The following is a 21,714-nucleotide window of genomic DNA, read 5'->3' as shown; positions in this document are numbered from 1 at the left end:
GAAGAAATCATTTTTAGAGCAAAAACTCTGTATTGGTGTCTCTTGGGCACTGGTATAATACAAGGGCTGTCATTTCATAGTATGACTTGGATTAGAAAGGACCTCAAAGATCATCTAGTTCCAACCCCACCGCTGTGGACAGAGTTGCTAACCATGAAATCAGGCACTAGATCATGCTGTCCAGAGCCCCATCCAACTTGGCCTTGATCATCTCTAGGTATGGGGCATCCACAGCTCCTCTGGGCAGCCTGTGCCTCATCACCCTCTGAGTACAGAATTTCTCCCTGACACCTAATCTAAATTTCTCATCTTTTCAAGCCATTCCCTCTTGTCCTGTCACTATGGCACTGTGTGAAAAGTCATTCCCCCTCCTGCTTATAAGCTCTCTTCAAGTACTGAAAGAGCACAGTGAGGTCTCTCCGCAGATACTGGACTGCTTATGCTGCATTAATGATGAGTTTTACAAACCTTCCAAATATATAGTAAGAGAGATAGTGTTCTCTGTAATCTGAGGAAGGAGAGCCACATTCAGCTGGTACTTTTGCTGTACAAGATGCATGGCTAGTTATGTGCTGTATTTACTTTCAGTCCTCTAACCTTTGAGGTGGTCTTCCTCCATCCCTCATACGTAAGAGCAGATCTCCCCTTCTCTTGTGTGCACTGTAACCTGGAGTTTGTGCATATCTCAAATAAGTGCCCTTCTGTCCCTTTCTACATCTGTGTTTTCATTTGAGGCAGGCACAGAATTATATTATAGAATTGTATTATCCATCTTTTAAAGTAATGGAAGGGGAAGGAAGGTACGGTACTGAGAAAGAATGCTGCATTGAGTGTGCACATGGTAAAAGCTGACAATGAAAAAAAATTAGGGAAGTTCCAGAAAAGAGATGCTAGGTTGTCAAGATCTTTGACATCCTTTATTGAAGGAATATCCTGCAATATCCAAATATCCTTTGGATATCCAAATATCAGAATATCCAAAATATCATTTATTGCAGGAACTAAATTGTTTAGTTTGCTTTGTTTAAGTCACCTGCATGGCACATAAAGGTAAGAAGTGATCTGATCAGCCATGACTGAGAGGAAAGAACATTGTTGATATTGTGGTAATTTCATTGAACGACGTAACAATAAATAAGCTATTGGCTAAGTTAATTACAATCCCATCATCTGGAGGAACATTTAGATCTAGTGGATTGTCTCGCATTTAACATTTTTTGGTTAGAATTAGGAAAAGATTCTGATTTGAGAAACTTCTTGTTTGCTTTTCTGTTCATCATTGCTTCTGCATCTTATCAAATCCCTCTTCTATGCTGTAACACTTGTGCTTGTTTTCAAAAGCTGTGTGATGGTTTGCTGACAAGGGCTGTGACAACAGTTCATTTGCAATATGTGGTCAAGTTGAAAAACGTTATTGATGATTTGGATAGATTGTCATGAACCTTTCTTTAACATTGCTTGCTTTTTGGGAACAAACACCAATGTTAAAGGCCAGAACTGTCAGCCAGCTGCTGGAGCCAAGATCAGCAAACTTAACAGGGAAAAAAATGTTTTGTGCCATTCCATCCATTCTTGTTCTTATAACAAATTGCACCATTTTCATTCTAATTAAACCCATAAATTGCTTTTAATGAATTCCAAAGATCTGTGCCTTTCAGGACATATCTTTAGCCATAACTCATTTTTCCTTTTCTTTCTTCTTTTCTTCCTTTTTCTTTTTTGGAATGCAAGTAGACGCCAAAATTTGGCAGGTGATTAAAAAGCATATGGTTCTAAAGTTAATTTTCATTAGTAGTTCTCTCCACTGCTTATATTTGCCATTTTAACTTTGGTAAAACAGTAACTATTTTGATGAAGTATTATGAGACCATTTTATTTTTTTTTGAGAACATAGGAAATTCAAGCATCTGGAATCTGAAGTGCTGTTTTCCTTGTTGTTTCTCCCACTGTTTTCATCAATAATGCACAATTATTTTCCACTTTAGTTCTGTTTCTTTCATGTGGTTTCTCTGTAAGTCACTTGCAAGAAACTTGAACAGAAGTTCCTGCTTTCTTTGCGGGAGGACGTGCGGTCATCTTTGTCAACAGATGGCATTAGACCTTCCAATATGTAACAGATTTTTAAGATACTGTCATGGTTTTGTAACTTTGCTATTGGTATTCCAATTGCAAAGTTGCTATAGGTATTCCAATAGCAAAGTTACGAAACCATGATAGATACATTGGATTGCTATTTCACCTCACATACAAAATGACACAGTATGCATTCCTTACAGTACAGTTTTAGGATTCAGTTGCTATCAGTTTGGGAAAACATTTATTTTACACTGAGATCACTAAAACCATCTGTTGATGATTTCTTTTATTATGGACCTCTGACTTGTGCCTCTGAATAGCAGTATGTAAAGTCATGGTCCTAGCCCGTAATGATTCTTATTTAGAGCTCCTTCCCAGCAAACTGAATGAAAATAAACCTTAAGTTTTTACAGCTTCATAAAAATTTGATTATAATGAATATCTTAATGCTAACAGAGATGGAGGCAGTTAAAAGTGATCTAAATTCCAAGTCAACTGTCTCTTTGGGAACAGTACTGTTATTCCTTAAGTGGACAGTTTTGTCTTTTTAATTAGTTATCCTGGCATGATGATAAATATCTCCAGTCAGTTGTATCTCATAGATGCAGTTATGTGACCTGAACCGTAAGAGCCCTGAGAACTGTTCTGTGGGGACAGAAGGGCAGTTTTGACCCAATACCTAAAAGTATGTTGAATTTTTCTGGTAGAAATCTACTACGGAAGTCATCCAAGAAATTATTTTGAGAGCCTGTGTTGAAAGAATAGTACTCTGTACGCTTATTTTCAGAGTTAATCTTAAATATATAAAAGAAAAGCATATAGTATATATATAAAATCCATTTATTTAAAGTTTGTATTGAGTGGGTTTGAAATTCATCAAAATTGAAACAAGTTGTATCAGAATTCTATGCAGTTTGGAATGTTGACTGTTGTCATACTAAAAGCTTTGGTAGATTTGAAGTTAAAAAACTAAGAGTATACCAGAGAAGATGTGTTCCATAAACTGGATTTGTAGCCAACAATGATATAATGTCTTGTAAAGATCTTTTTACTGTCAGCTGCAACACCAGAAGTTAACTGCAGTACAGGAAGTTTAACTGCAACCCAGGAAGTTCATACAAACATGTGGATGATCTTTACTGTGAGACTGACAGAGCACTGCAACTGGCTGCCCAGAGAGGTTGTGGAATCTCCTTCCCTGGAGATATTGAAAACCTGCCTGAATGCTTTCCTGTGCAACCTACTGTAGGAAACTTGCTTTAGCAGGGGTTGGACTTGATGATCTTTAGAAGTCCCTTCCAAACCCTGTGATTCTGTGATTTCCCGTCACTCTTCTAAGCTCTTGTCCAAATCTTTTCCCTTCTATATCCCCGTGCTTATTCCTCCACATTCAGAGGTTGCTACAGGATCTCCATCCTCAGAGGTGGTCAATGCATGGGCGGCCCTGGAGGAACCAGGTGGCCCTGGTGATCTCTGCCATGCTAGAGCATTCCATGGGTTTTGTTCTTGCCTGTATTTGCAGGGCAGAGAAGGGAGCTGGAAATTGAAGGGAGTGAGGGAGTTTGTCCAAAATGGAAATGTTATGGATAAGTTCATATTTTAAGTCTGACAGATTTTTGCTAGCCTGATGAACATCATTATGAGTTTGTGTGATGTTACATTTGGCTAGTGGCTGGCAGCTCTGCCTGTGGCAGGGGGTTGTAAGTAGGTGATCACAGAATCACAGAATGGCCTGGGTTGGAAGGGACCTCAAGGATCATGAAGCTCCAACCCCCCTGCCACAGGCAGGGCTGTCAACCTCCATATCTAATACTAGAACAGGCTGTCCAGGGCCCCACGCAACCTGGCCTTGAACACCTCCAGGGACGGGGCATCCACAACCTCTCTGGGTAGCCTGTTCCAGCACCTCACCATTCTCATAGTAAAGAACATCCCCCTGATATCCAACCTAAATCTTCCTTCCTTCAACTTAAAGAGTTGACTCCCCTCCTGTTTGTAGGCTCCCTTTAGGTTCTGGAAGGCTGCAGTGAGGTCGTGATCTTTGAGGTCCCTTCCAACCCAATCCATTCAATGCGTCTGTGATTCTAATCATCATCCTTTTGAAAGCTGCAACTCCTTTAAAATTTCACTTGGAATCTGCAGATCTCTGTCTCCAGCCTTGTTATTGTGCAGGCATCAACAACTATGGGTGGCCTTATCCCCTCGTGCTGTTGGGGTAGACAACCATCACTGCAGTCCTAATCTGCTCAGTGGGGTTCAGCGCACGGAGTGGTGCCCATAGGGGGAGATCTCTCTCATGCTAGATTTGCTGTTGCTGTGAATTTTCCTTGTTTCTGAATGGTTTTGACATCTGGTATTAACTGTGCATGTACAAGCATATTAAGAGAGATCTTTTACTAGGGAATGTGAAAAGAAAGTCACACACACCAGTGGTTTTCAAAAGAAACAAAGGAAGCTCATCAGTACTGACAGAATTCTCAATTCACTTGAAACATCCTTGAAAATGTTGTTGGGAAGAGCTGACGAAAGAAACCAATTTGGGGAAGGACAAAAGGTGGCATGAGGTTCACTTTACCTCTGGGAGAATGAAGGCTTGGGAAGGAGAGCCGCACTCAGGCACTGCCTCGCATGATGGCAGTGTCAATGAAAAAATGCATTATGCAGTTGGGGTTCTGGAGCTCACACATTTATTTACAGATACTGGTGAGAAACAAGGCAAATAACAATTCTTTTATAGGATTCTTTTCTGCAGGCGGTTATCTAGGACAGGGTAAATACCACCTAATCCGCATCTAGAAATACTGAGGAATTAATGTCAGTAGATGTCTTTGGTACTACATTTGCTGAGATACTGCTGTCTTGAAGTACTGCAGCATGAACCCCACAAATTTTGCAGTCATGTAAGCACTGAACTGCTTACTTCTTAAACTGCTATTTGGGAAGACAGACATTATGAACTACTTTTACTTAAACTTTCTAAACCCTTTTTCAAGCAGCCTGATAATTATGTTTTAACATAGAGTTCTGAATGCTCGAGTAATTTTTTTAGTTAGGAACAGATATTAAAAGCATGTATAATTACAGTTGAAATTGAGACTCGCTTCCCTACTTACTTTGGAAACAGGTCTTTGAAACAAATCTATTCTTGCGTATACTGATGTGCCAATCCATGTTTTTATGTAACCAGTGAATTTTTTGACTACTTTTTCCGACCGTCATTTAAATACAACAACATGGCAATTTGGCATACTTGTGTTTAAACCCAAAGTTGAGAAATCAACAGAAATAGTGGTCATTTAGAGAAACTTTCTCTGCTTGTTTCTGTTGTGTTGCTTGGTTCTGCTTTTTACCAGAAAGAAATGTGATACAGAACCTATGGGTTTTGTTTCTGTGTTACAGCTTGAATTATGAGTCAGTGGTCTATGGTTGTCAGAAGTCTGTGTTCCTTGTCCCAGCAGACTAAGCAAAGGATGGGACAACTGACATAGAGAAGTATGCAACCTAGCTGCAGCCTGACCTATCCAAAGATTCCTTCCAAATTGTGTTCTGTGTCTTTTGCATATGAGCAATGTTATGTTTTCTGATGCTTAATTATTGAAGTTAAGAATGTTGCAGGAACTTTAAGGAAGAATTCCATTGTACTCTTGTTTGTTTGCTGTTTTAAGACAATGTTAACCAGGCATATTTAAAATAGTTTCACGATTTTGTAAAATTCAGTTGTAAAATGGATGGTGAACATAGCTGACACTTTAAAAAATGCAATAAAGTATGAAACATTCATGACAAAAGTTGAAATAAATCTTCATGAGCTGAATGACCTTTCTTAAAAATAACTGCTTGTGTGTGTTTGTTGATGCAGGCCACAGAAACGTTGTTCCGAATGGCAGTAGCAAGAGGAGCTATCAAACCATTAAGACATGGAGAAGTAAGGCTATATATATATTTTCTTTTTCTTTTATTTCTTTGTAATTTTTTTCTTTGCACATATGGCGTAAAAATTTAGTAATGTAATGCTTTATAAATTGCTGGGGGGAGTTGCATTGCCTTCAGGTAAGTGAAGAGGGCTGGGCAATATATAACTTGCATTTCTATGTTACACTTTTCCTAAAGGACAGTAGAGAATTTAAATCCTGCCCAGTGGGAGGTTAAATATTCTTCTCAAGTCACTATTTTTCTCTTTGCTTCAATCATAATTTCGCATTATGGTACAAGAGGCTATCAAGCACATCCTTTTGCCCAAGTGATATTTCACTGAATTTTCCATATTAAAAATAAATAAACTGTAGAATCCAGAGAAATTCACAAAAAATTGAGCTTTGTTATGGAGTGGCTGTAAAGAGCTCACTTTATCCTTTCTTTGTTTCTCTCAAGAAATGAATAACTTCAGGTATTATGTGTGTTAGTTACATGTGTGATATAAAATGCATTACATGTATATTATATTAATATGATAATTATCTGAAAGAAGGAGTAGATTATGTTGCTCATGCATACTTCTGTGTTGGCATTATTTCCTTTCTGTTTCTTCCTTCTCTGTGTTGTATGTGATAACATTTTACTGAACATTGCTGATTAAATATTTTCAATATTAGTGGATGCGATTTATTCTTACGTTGAATTTGATTTAAAAGAATTTACTCCAGTCAGTTGTGACACTCTGGAAATGAGAACTGATATGGGCATTTCCACTGCTGGATGCTGCAGTATAAAGGATTTTAATGTAGAAACTTTTTTTACCCATGGCAATCTGAGTTTCATCAAGTTCTTAGGAAAATTTATGACAAGTTTGTGTATTAGACACAGCATTCAATTTGGAATCAGAGCAAAACTTACCTTGGAAGCCCAGCTGTGCTATACGATGTTCCTTGTGCTGATGAAGTTGTCTTAATTTCTCTTTTGAAAGAAAGACATATATCTTTGCATCAGTGTCTGAAGAAGTACCTGAGATTTGCCGAAAGAGGTTGTGGATGCCCCATTCCTGGAGGCATTTAAGGCCAGGCTGGATGTGGCTCTGGGCAGCCTGGTCCGGTGGTTGGTGACCCTGCACATAGCAGGGGGGTTGAAACTAGATGATCGTTGTGGTCCTTTTCAACCCAGGCCATTCTATGATTCTGTGATTTCCTGTCCTGACATTTTCAGTTTTCACTTTTCTGAATATGGATCCTTTACACCTTTTGTATTCTGCTCTTCTTTCTTTCATACAGAATGTAATACAGCTTTCAGGAGCGGTAGTTATAGAATATGTGCAATGCTTCTATGTCCTCTCTGTTTAGATTTTTCAGTGAAGGATACTTAATTTTCTTTGTTTAAATGAACAAGTTGGCCAGAGAGTGTGTGAAATCTCCATCCTTGTTGATATTTGATGGACGGTGTGAAGTATGGAAAAACTAAAATGACTCTTATAAAAGTGTTACTAATAATATTAACACTTGCAATACTGGGGCATTTACAGCCATAATGATCTCTGTTGTGAGCAGTACCGGCAATTTGTGTATCTTACACATCGTACGTCATAGAAACGATGAGGCAGAAAATGTTTGCGTTTCTTCTTCAGATACTTCCTCTGATCTTTTTCAATTAATTAGCCTCAAGGGTTACAGACCAACAGGCAAGTAAGCAGTGCGAGATTGTAGCCGTGAACAGGAAGGAAGGAAGTGGGTGAAAACACTTCTGTGTGGTGATGGTGAACTGTGAGTGTCTTGTGACACCATAACCTGGGCATTCCTGGAGCTTGATTATAAATCAGTTCATGTTAGAATAGGAAAAATAAAAAGGCCTCTTTTCTCTCTTATACTCTTGTCAGGCTCTATGCGGAGTAAAAATTATTGTGGCTCATGGAAGATCTCTTCACTACATTTCACTGTGGAATTGTAATTTATTAGTTAGAAAATGAGGAGGGATATTAATCGAATGAAATTATGTTTTTTCCAGAGGAAATATAATTATCAAGAGTCATATTAAATTTTCTTTAGCTCTTCCAAGAAATCGCTAAATATTTGCACAGTGCGTAACTAGAAAGGAAGCCAGAACAAAAGCTGAATGTGAGCTAAAGTTGACTGCATTCTGTTTGAGAAGTGTGAAGTTGGCAGCTGAAATGGAAGCTGAGCAACTTGTTTATTGGCAATTCCAAACTATGCAGGCAGCAGTCCAAATGTGCAAAAGTACTGTTGGGCTTTCCTAACAACATTTAGATCATAGACCGGTTTAATATTTAGGAGAGAGTGAGAATGTTGAATGCTAGAAGAAAATACGAATGCAGTTACTTATTTGTTTTAAATTCTTTTTAAAAGTTACACTATGCTGAACAGTTTAATAGAGAAACATTTCTTCTATGCAGACAAAACAGAATGCATGAAAGGTTACTCATTATAATCCAGTTATCATCAACAGGTGGATTTATAATATTCTTTGTTTAGGGTAAATGTCTTTTCTGGTGTTTCCAACCTTTTCCTTGGACTCAAGTCATAAAGTTTACAGAATTTTTGAATCTTGCTTTAATTATCCTTGAAGGAATTGAAAGATGAGGTGATGCTGGATATTTGTCTTTTGGATATGGTTTATAAATTTACTGATGAGAGTTTAGAAAATCATCCTGCCAAAAGTAGTTACAAATTTGTGTACATAATGTTAATAGCCATTGAAATGTAGATCATTAAGGTTCCTGAAGAATCTTCTTGACAGCTGTATTGCTTCTGGTTTGACTGAAATGTTGCAGCATCCCTGGGAGGGAATCAAACCCAGAAGGAGAATTCATTTTTGGGAATCAATATGTTGCCTTGTTAATGAGTTGTTTCTGTCAGCTGCTTTGTCGTGGGGGTGGAGCGTGGGGCAGAACCTTGTAAGGTTTCATCGTAGAATCATAGAACTGCTCAGGATGAAAAGGACCTTTAAGATCATCGAGTCCAACCACAACCTAACCATACTACCCTAACTCTAACAACCCTCCGCTAAATCATGTCCCTGAGCCCCACATCCAAACGGTTTTTAAACACATCCAGGGATGGTGACTCAACCACCTCCCCTGCGGAGCCTATTCCAGTGCTTAACAACCCTTTCTGTAAAGAAGTTTTTCCTGATATCCAACCTAAACTTACCGTGGTGCAACCTGAGGCCATTTCCCCTCATCCTGTCACCAGTGAGAAGTGACTAACCCCGCTCTCGCTGTAAGCACCTTTCAGATCTTGGAAGAGAGCAATAAGGTCTCCCCTCAGCCTCCTCTTCTCCAGACTAAACAGCCCCAGTTCCTTCAGTCTCTCCTCATAGGGCATATTCTCCAAGCCCTTCATAAGCTATGTTGCCCTTCTTTGGATCTGCTCCAGCACCTCCATGTCCTTTCTGTACTGAGATGCCCAAAACTGAACACATTACGAGAGGTGGGGCCTCACTTCAAGCTCATTCCAAGATGATGCAAAGATTGTATGGACAAATGTGACCACACCAAATCTGTGTCAGAGCTTACGTACAAAAGTCTTGGGCTGCATTTCATTAACGTCACAAACATTATGATAGTCATAGCTCTCCAGTTCTGCATCCTCTGGAGCTTCTGCTGCTGTATGCTCACCCCATCCCCACAGGAGGATGCCAGAAGGATCCTATGAGGAAGGATCCAAGCCCTTCTATGACTCTGTGGTATGATTCTCTAAGAAGGAGGAATCTGGTTATGACAGTTTGCAGAACCAATGTTGGCAATCCCTGTGGAAGAGAGAAACAGAAATGCATGCAGCCCATCCAGAGAAGGAGCAGGAGGATAAGCAGAGCTGGTAGAACCCTTGATAGAAAAAATGCCATGGAATATATGTGCTCACACAAACAGTAGAGATAGTGGCAGAGACCAGATTCCCGTAGAACTGGAATTGATAACAGACATGCTTGAACTCTGTGCGTTAACTCATTTCTTAAAACATCCTCACAAGTCTGTAAGCTGTCTTAATCTCTTTTCATCCAAAAGCACTGGGACTTCTGGGTGAAAGAATTTAGACCTGTATCTTTAGAGTTAGTCTGTCAGAAAAAAATGTATATTGTTACCTCAGAGCTGAAGAAGATGATGGTCATGTTTCAAGGACTGTGCTTTCCATCTGAAGCATTAAAATGTATGGGGAACCTTCAGCATGATGGAACTTCCAGAATCTTCATGTAGGGTTCTTGTGATGGGATGTGCAAGGAAAAAATGATTTTGCACATGGGAAAGGCTTGCATAGAAGAGTCAAAGCAAAAGAAGGGCTTAGACTGTATGATAGGCTCCATTTTACAATTGCTGCAACAGCTGAGGTGTTTAGAATAGTTTCAAAGAGATAGAATCCTCAGTCTGTAGCATTGCTAAAGAATGCCATTAATGTAGGATATTTGGTGATTTTTTTCCTCCTTTTTTTCCCCTCTAGTTATGCAAAAGCTTTTGTCCATGAAATTCCAATGGAAACAAAGTATGAAAAGGGATTTCCAGACTGTGTAAGTTTGAGAGAGTCTGTTTACAATAATGGTTAGATTTAGCTGCATTACCTGAGGAGATATCTGTCCCTCAAGGGGATTAGCAAGGAACTTGAAAATGCAATTTATTTTTTATTTTTAGAAGTAAATGCATGAAAATGGCAATAGCAATGTGAATTACTTCATTATGCAGCAGTTCTTATGTCAGTTCTGTAGACTTTTTCCTCTGCCTTCCAGTTTGTGCTTGAGATGGGTGTGAGATAACCTGGTCCAAGAGCAGCGGTTCTACCTATGTGACTTGAGATCAAGCTTTAAAAAAAGCACTGAGGTGACTCTTGAGATAAGATCAGTTTTCTTCGGCTTGAGCAAGAAAGATCTTAACAACAGCAATGCAATTATTTCCAAATGAGCAATCCTTATGTTTGTGTGTTATAACGATTGTTATGACAATCCTTGTTGAACAGAGTATTCTTTCTTTAGGACTAACCTACAGATGTCTCTGGTATATGAGAGCATAATTCTGCTAAAGTCAATAACACATTTTAAAATGTTATAAAAAGCTGAAGTGATTGTGAAAACATTCATTTTTTTGCTTTTGTGGATCACAAGATCACAAAACCTAGTAGTTAGTGAAGTTGCATTTCTAAAAACCATTGTCTCTATATGTATGCATATATGTGCATGCACTCATAGGTTCTTTTTCATTGTGAATTGTTTTTCCTTTTTTTTAAAAAAAAAAGATAAAATTTTTACTTGGTAAAGGCTCCTTTCCTTCCTCATCCACCACATCATGGCAGGGTGCAGTGTAGACTCCTGACAGCTTCAGCTACGTAATTAGGTCAGGTAGAAAATAACCTTTATTATTAGTAGCAAAACTGTGACATATATATATATACACACGCATATATATACACACACACATATATATATGTGTATATATATATTCATGAGAAGAGTCTTCCTGATTTTACTTGTCATTAGAGCAATTTGAAAGAGATCTTAGGACATGTCAATTATTATTTTTAGTTCTGTACTGTGAAGGTGACATGTTGTAGGGCGGTCATTTACATGATGATCTCCCTTCTCTATGAAGGGACTTATTTTAGAAATTACTGATTTCAAGATTTGACTTTTAAGTTTTGAGTTCTATTGCAACGATGTGTCTGCCTGTGTTTTTGGCCAGCTTCATTTGTAATGCATGACATGCAGGAAGGCTTCATAAACGCCATCATTGTAGATTGTGAGAGGTATTGTGAATCACTCGAGATGAATTTTCATTCAAATAAAATAGCTTTGGGCAGTCGGTTTCCTGTGATTTCAGCCTGAGGGCATATCAGACCTAATCACTTACAGGCATGTTAGAAACCGAATGGCAACGTGATCCCAGACATCTGATCCTTACCCTTTTGCCTTCCTATCACAAAGATGTCATTATTGCCAGGGGTTCAAAAGTTCTGCTCTCACAGACTACCCTGACATCTCTGATTTCCACTCTTTTGTCTTGAATACTCTGTGACTGTCATGTTAATATGTGAGGAAAGATGTTTTCTCAGATTTACATAAATCTTACAGCACTGGAGACACTCCAACTACAGCCCTGATGGCTCTCTACTTTTTAAACTTTCTGTTCCTAGCCAAGGATTGTTTCAAAGACTGCTGTTGGTCAAAGCAAGTCTCGTTTGTTCTCACTGGAAATTGAAATGCTTCATAGCAAACTGTGTTTGACATATACGAAAGAAATTTGGTTTGCTGCAATGAAGCTTAAGTTCTTGTAAGGCAATGTCATGACATTCATGGACTTTTCCTGCCTTCAAAGTACTATTGTCAGTCTCTTGGATCTTATTTGGTGTTTTCTTTCCTTCCTGGTTGAGGGTTGCTAGCACACAGAAAAATGTGTATTTTTTTTTAATTTAATATGTTACAGAAACAATGTCAAATTAGTTTAACCAAACCTCGTTTTCTGAATATGTGGTGTAAAATCCAAAGTGCCAGTATGTTTCAGTGTTCACTTCTCTTACCCAACACTCTTATTTTTGGAAGGAATTACTTTGCAAAAGTAAAAGAAGCCATTACTTGGGGGCAGATTTGAGTCCCTTTTCTTCTCAACAGTGATTAATTCTCTGTCTTCAAGAGACAGAAAAGTTTCATTTTTAACTTTGTAAAAAAATTATTAGAAAAATAAAAAGTAGTATTAAAGAAAGTAGATCTGAACAAGCCAGCCAAACAAAAGCCATCGGTTGGAACTGGGGACATACACGTCTTTTACTTTTCTGCCTACTGAAATCTTTTCTGGAAATGATTTTGACTCTGCTTGTAAAACAGCAGCAAATGGGTAAAACATATACTTGAGCACAGAAATGTCTTATAGTCCACTTACTTAAGGTTGCTTTTTGGAACGTGTGTCAGTACTGCTTTAAAATTTGCATTGCTACCTGGAAAATCCTTCAGGCAGGTCCGAATTTTGAACAGCTCAAATGTAATTTAATTGTTGAAGTCTGACCTGCATACTTGATCAGTAATGTCTGGCAGTAAATTAAAAGTAAATAATCCTTCTGATTAAATACAGTGGAAACTGAACCTGGAAAGAAAGAGAATGCCATAGATCCCTGAAGAGGATAATTACCAGATTCCCTTCAAGCTGTTCAGGGTCTGAGTGATGTTTCTGCCAAGTGTTCAGCTGTACGAAGGTGATTTTGGCCATGTCACTGCGTCTTTGGTGCTACACTCTGCAGGATTGTCCTTTCTATGCGGTTTGTAGGCTGGGAGTCATTTCTAATTATGAAAAGAAGATGAATTTGTCTCAAAGCCTTAGTTGAACGTGAAGAAGTCTTCTTCTCTTTTCATATCTAATTTACCTGAAATTATATTGATGTATATTATATATGCATATATACCCTGAAATATATTGATGTATTCTGGATCGTTTTAAAGTGAAGTGGTGGGATTCATGCGGTAGGGAACTTGCCAAATGAATACACTGTACATATTGTGTATGCTGCAAATCTAAGGTAGAAATATGAGAAAATAGGATGCCTGTTGCAGAATATGAGGAGAATCACTTTAAAAGGATAACACTCAGGTTTGGAATCTTAGAGAACTAGATGTTTTACTAAGTGATTAATGCTTTTATCTAAGTGATTAATGCCTTGCGATTTTCTTTAAAGTACAACGTAGCCTGTCTGATTTTTGTAGACTGGGACAGTGGGGTTTAGCATTTAAAATGTTTGACATATCATGCTATGCATTGTTTTTGTTATAAAGTAGATCTTTAATGTAGGATGATGGTTTTTATTTGTCTTCTTATAATCATAACTTCCCCTTTGTGAAGTAAAACATGAGTCTCAAATGTGTATTGCATTAAGGTCAGAAATATTTGCCAGATATCTTCCACCAAGAAATTTTTGACAAACAGCAAATAAAGGAGAGAATTACATACCTTAAAGATCTATTTTTCTCTTAAAATTTTCTTTACCTGTAATGTATTCTCCACGTTTCTTATTCTTTCTCATCAGCAAAACAGCAAGTGCGTGGCAAAAGCACACTATAGTTTATGGCAACAAAACTAAACATACAGAAGTACATTTACTTTCCAATTAAGTATTGGTTTAACACGACTTCTCGTAATTAAGAAATATGGTATCTGGAGAACATACGAAATTGTTTTCTTAAGATAATAATATTTCTTAATTTCTTTCTCATTAAAAATACAGTTTGTGATTGTCACCTCAAATACAGACATTTCTGTACCACAACAGCATCTGTTTTGTAAATATTTGAATTTTCGTCTTACATGCCATGGTTTATAATGGAACCATCATCTTGCTTTACACTTAGACCCTGCCTCCAAAGGCATGGTCTGGGAGCTGCATTGTTCCGCCAGAGCGAAGATAATCTACAGGGAGAGCTGTACTTCCAAACATTAGGAGAAGCACAATAGCTGTTGCAGGAGGATGGTATTTGAGTCATGCTTCTTTCTCAGTCTGCTGGTGATGGCGATGACGTCATGTTAAAGCATTTGAAAAGCTGAAGAAATAGGAAATCATAAAAAGCTGTTTAAATTCATAAAGCTAAGGGTGTGCTCTCATTCCTCTGTGCATTTAAGAATGTTAAATACTTGCAGAAGAGATAAGTAAAGCATACAGTCAATTGATCTTTAGTTTCCACACCAGCAGTTTGACTTGAGTTATTGGAGTAATAGTTTTGCCAATGGTGTCCTACCCTTGTCATTTTCTTCAACCCATTACAATAAAAATAGATGCATGTCATCTAATTAATTTCTTATGCTATGTGTAGATTCACTTTGAAGATGGGATACTTCAATTTTAGTGTAAATGTTGTTTGCATTGAATAATTCCAAACTGATGAAAATTAATATTCCTTTACAAGAGCAATGCAAATACAAAAATCATGTTAAAGCGATAGTTGGTGTTTCATGCCTGCTCTTTGGAATTATCACTGACTTCAGTTTATTAGCTATGTCCTCCCATTTCAATGAGAGATGAAGGAGTGGCTCATAGCTGTTCCTCAAATCTCAACTGACTGGAAAAATCATGTTGACAAGAAACAAAAACCTGGACAGACTGGAGTGACTGAGAATGTACATCATAGGCTTTTTGCTCTGGTCAGGTAACAGGGGATAAAAGAATATCACTGTGTTTCTTCATGTCCAGTTGCATCTTCAATGTACTCATTCTTCCTGCTGTCCCATTTCAAAATATGTTATGCTCCCTATTCATATGTTAGATGACTAAATATGAACAAAAAAAGTACCTGACTGTACTAACTGTGCCTCTGCTGCAAAACAGGCTAATGGGGTGGTGTTGGGAGGAGTGCTGCTGGCAGATTGAAGGAGGTGATTCTGCCCCTCTATTCAGCGCTGTTGTAATCTGTCCAGTGAAGGGCCACTACATTGATGAAGGAAGTGGAGCACCTCTTCTGTGAGGAGAGGCTCAACCTTCGGTTATCAGTCAGTCACGGAATTGGTGGAGTTGGAAGGGACCCTTGAAGGCCATCTACTCCAACTCTCCTGAAATAATCAGGGACGCCTGCAGTTAGATCATGTTGCTCCATGATCTAACTCCATGCTCCAGAGAGCCCACTCCAGCCTGACCTTGTGAATGTCTTTATGGATGGGGTATCCACCATGTCTCTGGGCAACCTGTTCCAGTACTTTACCACCCTTATCATAAACAACTTCTGCCTTAAGTCCAGTCTAAATCTCCCTTCTTTTAGTTTGAAATCCTTTCCACATGAAATCTTGCTGTGCATTTTTCTTTATTTGTAAAACTTGAATAATGGCGCTTAAATATATGGACAATAAAAAGTATACAAAATCTAGAATTTAAATATTCCTTCTGTAATCTCTTTCTAAATTCTTATAAAAATCAACGTGCTGTATCTAGGACAAAAATTTCCAATTTTTACCCTATGGGTTTTAGGATGTCATCCCCAAAAGTGAAGGTGTATGAGAGCACTGTTCGTTTTCACAAATTCTCAGAAAGGTTGTCTACCACAGCTGGAATGGTGAGACCCAAACCAAGGTGTGATCATAGAGTTGTAACATCATTAAGGTTGGAAAAGACCACTAAGATCATCTAGTCTAACCATGAACCCAGCCCCACCATGGCCACTAAACCACATCCCTCAGTGCCACATCTCCACAGTTCTTGAACATTCCCAGGGATGTTGACTCCACCACTTCCTTGGGCAGCCTGTGCCAGTGCCTCACCACTCTTTCTGAGAATAATCTTTTTTTAATACCCAACCTCATATTGGATAGTGTTTCTAGTGAATTGGTTACAGGATGGCAGAGACTGGGGTATCTCTGCCTTATGGCAGGTTGGGGTCCTCATTTGGTGAGCACAGCTGGCTTCATTGGACCTCTGATGCCATGTTCCAGTGGTCTGAAGTCAGTTCATGCTTAAAATCTTTGTTCTTCTTTCTTTTAAATGAAGAACTTTTGTGAGCTGGTTCTTGGAGACCAGCCCTGTGCCTGTGTCATGTTCAGGAGAACAGTCTAGCCTCAGATAGCTGAATAACTCTACAAATGCAAAGCAACTCTTTGTTATGGGAAAGGTCAAATGTCATTGCTCAAGTGTGAGGGCGCTTCATGAAACGCTAATAGCGGGTGCTAATGAAACTTCATTGTAAAAGTTCTCTGGTGACTCCATTGTAATGTTTTTAGTGTATTAAATTGTTTTCTTCTATGAAAAATAAATATTGTTTTTCTTGACTAGCAGCATAGTGTGGGGTAGCTGGGCTGGGCTAGCAGCAGGTCTGGCCTGGCAGCAGCAGGAAGGTTAGCATGTTTGCGCTGCTGGAACAATCCTCCTGTTCTGAACCATGAAACCAATCTGTTCCCGTCAGTTACAATTTTATGGAAACTAATTCTTTCATGATGGAATCAGGTGAAAAATATGTGGTTCTGTTTAACAAACAGTGTGCGCGGTTCCCTAAGGTCATGGGGAGCATTCCCAGTGACATGTGCATGCATTCAGGTGTGTTTGGGTATGATTATGCGCGTGTATACTGAACGTGCATCTTTATATATTGAAAATGACAGGCAGGTTTTTTTTTTTTTTACGTGTACAGTTGTTTTTTAACTGTGTAATACTCTTGATTGAATTGTATTAAATATTAAGTAGTTGTTTGTAATAGTAGAATTAATATTCAGTTCAGTTATTTCTAAGTTTCAGAAACTCATCTTTTTAAATTCAATGAATATTCAGTATGAACATTTAATGATATATATACGTAATGATATAACACAAACTTCAATAATGAGCATTTTAAAGCAGTACTGTTTTCTGTAGGAAATAGGTATTATACAAGTGACTGCCTGAATAAAATAATGACCTTTCATTTTTAAGCACCCCGCAGAGCTGCAGAAAATGAACTGCTATCTGCAGTCTGCCTAACAGACTGCTCACCACATCACCGCATGCAATTAAACATAAGTGATTTTTCTGCTCAAGACAGGCTCAAGAGTGATTTAGCAATGAAACTTAATTACTTCTAGCCCTTAGAGAAAATGGCTCAACAAGGTTGAGGTTGTTGGCAGGGCAATGTAAGAAAGCAATTGCTCAAACTCCCATCACTGTTTCTGAGTTTCTGGTAGCGGTACTTAGCCGTGTTGACCTCCAATTAAGCAAATATTACCACAGAATTGTGCATTATGTGTTTTTGTTTCTTTGCTACAGGCTAAAGGCAAAGACAAAGGTAATGAAAACGCAGCTTCTTAAAAACAAGTGCTGTGAGCAAATGAAAGCTCTTCTGTGTTAATAAAAAATAATACGCACAGCTTAGTTGTCAGATGCCTATACATGTAAGGTCACCATCCTAGACACAGGAATCTCAGGCTAAAAGCTAAAGCTAAGTGCATTTGTGCTTCTTCAAGGTTTAACATCTCATAGTTAAACAGTTTCTTGAATTTGCACTGAGGTGACCAGAAAAATGAAGAAGGAACTGAATATGAAAGAAATCATATTAACAAATGACTTTATACTCAAAATTGCTTCATGTGAGTTATTAGGAATGTGTTATTTAAAGGAAACAGGAACTTCAATTCTGTGACTCCAAGGAATACATCTGGAATAACAATTTGGAGGGCCATATGGCATCAATTGGCTTATATTTTCCTATATGGAGGTTCTGATTGCAGCAAAGAGAAGGTCTGTTTGTTAATTATGTAGTATTTAAAATACAAGCACTGTGTTGTTGTTCATTTGCATACCCTGTTGAAGTCCAGTGAGTTCTTAAAAAAATGTGGGAGCTAAGCAGGGAAATTTGACTTTTCTGTTTGCCATCCATGACGGTAATTTGATTTACTTTTGTGTTTTATTTCTCCCCTACAAGATTTTTATTTCTTCACTCTTATTTCTTCATGTAGATAAATTTCATGTACAATTTCATGAGAATTTTCATTTACAAAGTTCAGTAATATTACAGTTGTAACTCGTTCAGTATAGTCGCCTCCTCAGTAGTGCTCGAAGTCTTATTCCTGCTAACAGCATTGGGCATTTTTTATCAATTGAAGTTTTAATGGTAACATATTTTTAAAGACATGCCTAAATATTTGCAAAAGCATGCAGCATCAGACACTAATTCTCAAAGGCACATTAGCACATGCTCTAGTGCTTTAGTCAGCAGGGAGTGAATTTAAGTGTGTGTATATGTCCCCTTGATTTCAACAGTGTTTAATGAAATGGGTGACTTAAACTTTTTATTGGGCAGGAAATAATAATTTAAGCCTGCACTTGGTTGAGTTTTTTTCATTTTAAAGAGTTGGAATGAGAACAATTTTAGGCTTATATTTGCCATCTCTAGAAATGAATATGGTGTATCTGGGTATTTCTCATAATGAAGGAAAAGTTTTTTGAGGGGGGTAAACAGCTATTTAAAAAACAATGCTGAAGTTTCTCCTTAAATTCATAAATACAGCTTCCAATGGTTGATTTTATAGATTGGCTTATAGTACCATCAGTTGGTTCCTTTCTAAACCTATTTTCCACTGCGTACGCTCTTACTTTGAAATGTTGAGGCTGAAGTTCGCTAAAACAAATGAAGCTGGTGCCCCTTGATAAGTCTTTGCTATACAGTCTTGATTCACCTCCTCTCATCAATGAGGCTGCAGTCTTTAGCAAAAACCATTGTGTCACAAAGTAATTCAAGACATGCGGACTTAGGGAATGGAATTACAGTTGCACCAGCAACATATGTCAAGAACCACAAGAACATAATAAAGGATAATTCCCGTTCCAGTTAACTACCAAAATAAACTTGAGAAAATGTTGGAAAAAATGTAATATTAACGTCTCCATATGTGACTTGGATAGTAATTCAGTCGTATGAGTGAAAGTGAAAAGTGGACTTCTGGTCTTTCCATCTGTGAACACAACGTGTCACCGATTGTTTTGCATTAAATTATGCAATAGCTTTATTTAATTCCTATCATTAATAGATCTTGATGACTCAAGTGGTCTCATGCAGTTAAGGGTTGCATTGGATGTAGGTCCCAATGGCTTGGGTGTTTTGTCTTCAACCATCAACCATCCATGATAACAAGGTAATGCTTGGGCTGCCTTGTAAATATGACCCTTCAAATTTTATGACTAATTACATTGTTGGGGTGTTAGAAGAATCACTGCACTCTGCCTACTTCTTGAATTTCATTGAAGTTTGGAAGCTAAGCTTTAGTCTATAGAAGAAGACACTTGATCTCTCCTTGCATGCATCACCAAAATGTATTTAATATATGTAGAGATTTATTGTTTTGTTTAAAAAATTCCCCTCTGTTTTTATAATTTTGTAAGACTGGTACCTTGACCTTCATGTATGTGCTGGATTTTACTTCTCTGTAAGAAGAACTCATTTTGAAGTTACTCCTCTGAATTTTCTTTCCTTCGTCTGAGCTGTGTCACTGTACAGTATGCAGAATGGAACTGTCTAGAGGCAGATGTGGAAATCCTTCTTTCCCAATAACCATTTTTTGTACACAATGTACTCCTCTCCCGTTGTTTTCATTACAACTGATTGGACTTCGTGTAAATTTGTGAGAAAAACTTAGACAGATAAATTGTTCCTTGTGTCATCTGCATGCCCTTGAACTCAGTTTTATTTCAGAAGGATCATTTCAGAAGGGTTGAGTGCAAGAGAAATATTCATGGGTACAATTTTCCAGAAGGTTTGGAACATCATGAGAAAAATGTTCTGAATTCCAGAAGTTTGGAAGCGCGCACATGTTTACTAACATATTTCTGAAGAAAAAACTTGTTCTGTTGCTGAAACTCAGAATATTTTGACTGCAACTTTTTGCACAATCAAATCTGAGCCTAGAATCGTTTTTTTAGAATAAAAGAAAGTGCCCTTCATTGTTTATCTGAATGATAATGATGATGATGATGTGTAAAGGAAACGTTGATTGATATTTGTTTCCATGTTGTTGATATCCATTCAAAGTCTTGAAACTCATTCTCTTTTTCTTCATCTGAAATAGAGAAGAGCCATTTGAAGCAGCAGCTGATAAATAGTGTGGCCTGGTACAAACGCTGGTTATCAAGTAATAGTTTGAATGTGAGACATTAAATATCTGTTTTGCAAATATGACTTTCTAACAGTTGTCTGTACTCATAAGACTTTGGTAAATGAGCATTTTTTTTTCATTTCGGTACACTAATAATTCAACAGTATAAGTTATGTCAGTTTAGGTATATGCATATGCTAAAAACAGCACTTAGCATTGAGGTTCACAAAATATTTTGATTATTTTATGACAGTGATGCGGGAAATATTGTTATAAATTGTAGAACTGTTAACACAAAAGACAGAAGTATACCACTGTGGTAAATTGTTTTCATTAGCTTGGTGGGACTGTATTAATTTCATTAAGTTTTCAGACTAACTGCAGGATACTGTAATATGCCACTCATTAGTACTTTGCTAACAATGTATTAATTGTTTATATGGCCGCTGATCCGCTAATGTAGCAGCAGGGGTCATTTATCCTAAGATATAATAAAGAGAAATTTATTTTTATTGCCTCTGATAACTAATAAATGTTTAGGTTTTGCCCACATATATAAAATAGCAGTGTGAGATTTCACTGCAGCTGACCCTGAATTGCTGTTTCATGGCAGACATAGTGACAGCAGTGACCGATGACTGGCTGAGAGACAGGTCCTCCCTCAGTCGCTCACCAAGGCATTTTTGTGCAAACAAAATTATGATCTGAGATTATGTTACAGATGCTGGTAAAACACTCCTGGAATGAAAAGCTACAGCTGTTGGATGCTTAAATGCTGTGCTTTTTTGTCGGAAGAGGAAAGAACACTTTGTGCATTCGAAAGCTATGGGGAATTTTAGAAGAGCTGAGCAGAATGGTTCAGAATCGATCCAGTGCCACTTGGGTCCTTCTCATGGTGCCAGATATGTCTGTATGCTTCCATACTGTCTGTCTGTCCAGCAGATGCTGACATCTCCCTTTTGTTGTCCTTTGCTGTCCTTTGTCCTTTGCTGTCAGAGCAGCGCAGGATCCCCGCCGCTGCATCCCAACATAACCTCTACTTTTGCATATTTTTAACAAGTCTTAATGCCTTCTTACCCAGTATCCTTATACTACTCACACCGTACCACTGTCACTTTGGAGATGCCATGTTACTGCCCTTCTTTTCATGGTGACCCACAGAAGAGGCACAGCATAAAATATTTCTAAGTTTT

General features: G+C 37.9%; 1 protein-coding gene across 7 annotated transcripts in view; it reads left to right on the top strand.

The window, feature by feature from the left end:
• Nucleotides 1-21,714, top strand: part of TMEM135 (transmembrane protein 135) — a 167,144-nt gene that overhangs the window by 62,233 nt on the left and 83,197 nt on the right. For all 7 annotated transcript variants that reach the window (XM_015280334.4, XM_015280342.4, XM_040648167.2 and 4 more), the window contains one exon: nucleotides 5,936-6,001. In XM_015280334.4, coding sequence (XP_015135820.1) covers nucleotides 5,936-6,001 — 66 coding nt within the window. The remainder of the gene's footprint in view (nucleotides 1-5,935; nucleotides 6,002-21,714) is intronic.

The sequence above is a fragment of the Gallus gallus genome, chromosome 1 (genome assembly GCF_016699485.2).
Source record: "Gallus gallus isolate bGalGal1 chromosome 1, bGalGal1.mat.broiler.GRCg7b, whole genome shotgun sequence".
Taxonomy (NCBI): domain Eukaryota; kingdom Metazoa; phylum Chordata; class Aves; order Galliformes; family Phasianidae; genus Gallus; species Gallus gallus.
Note: the sequence above shows the minus strand (reverse complement) of the source record. Positions and strands in the feature narration are given on the sequence as shown.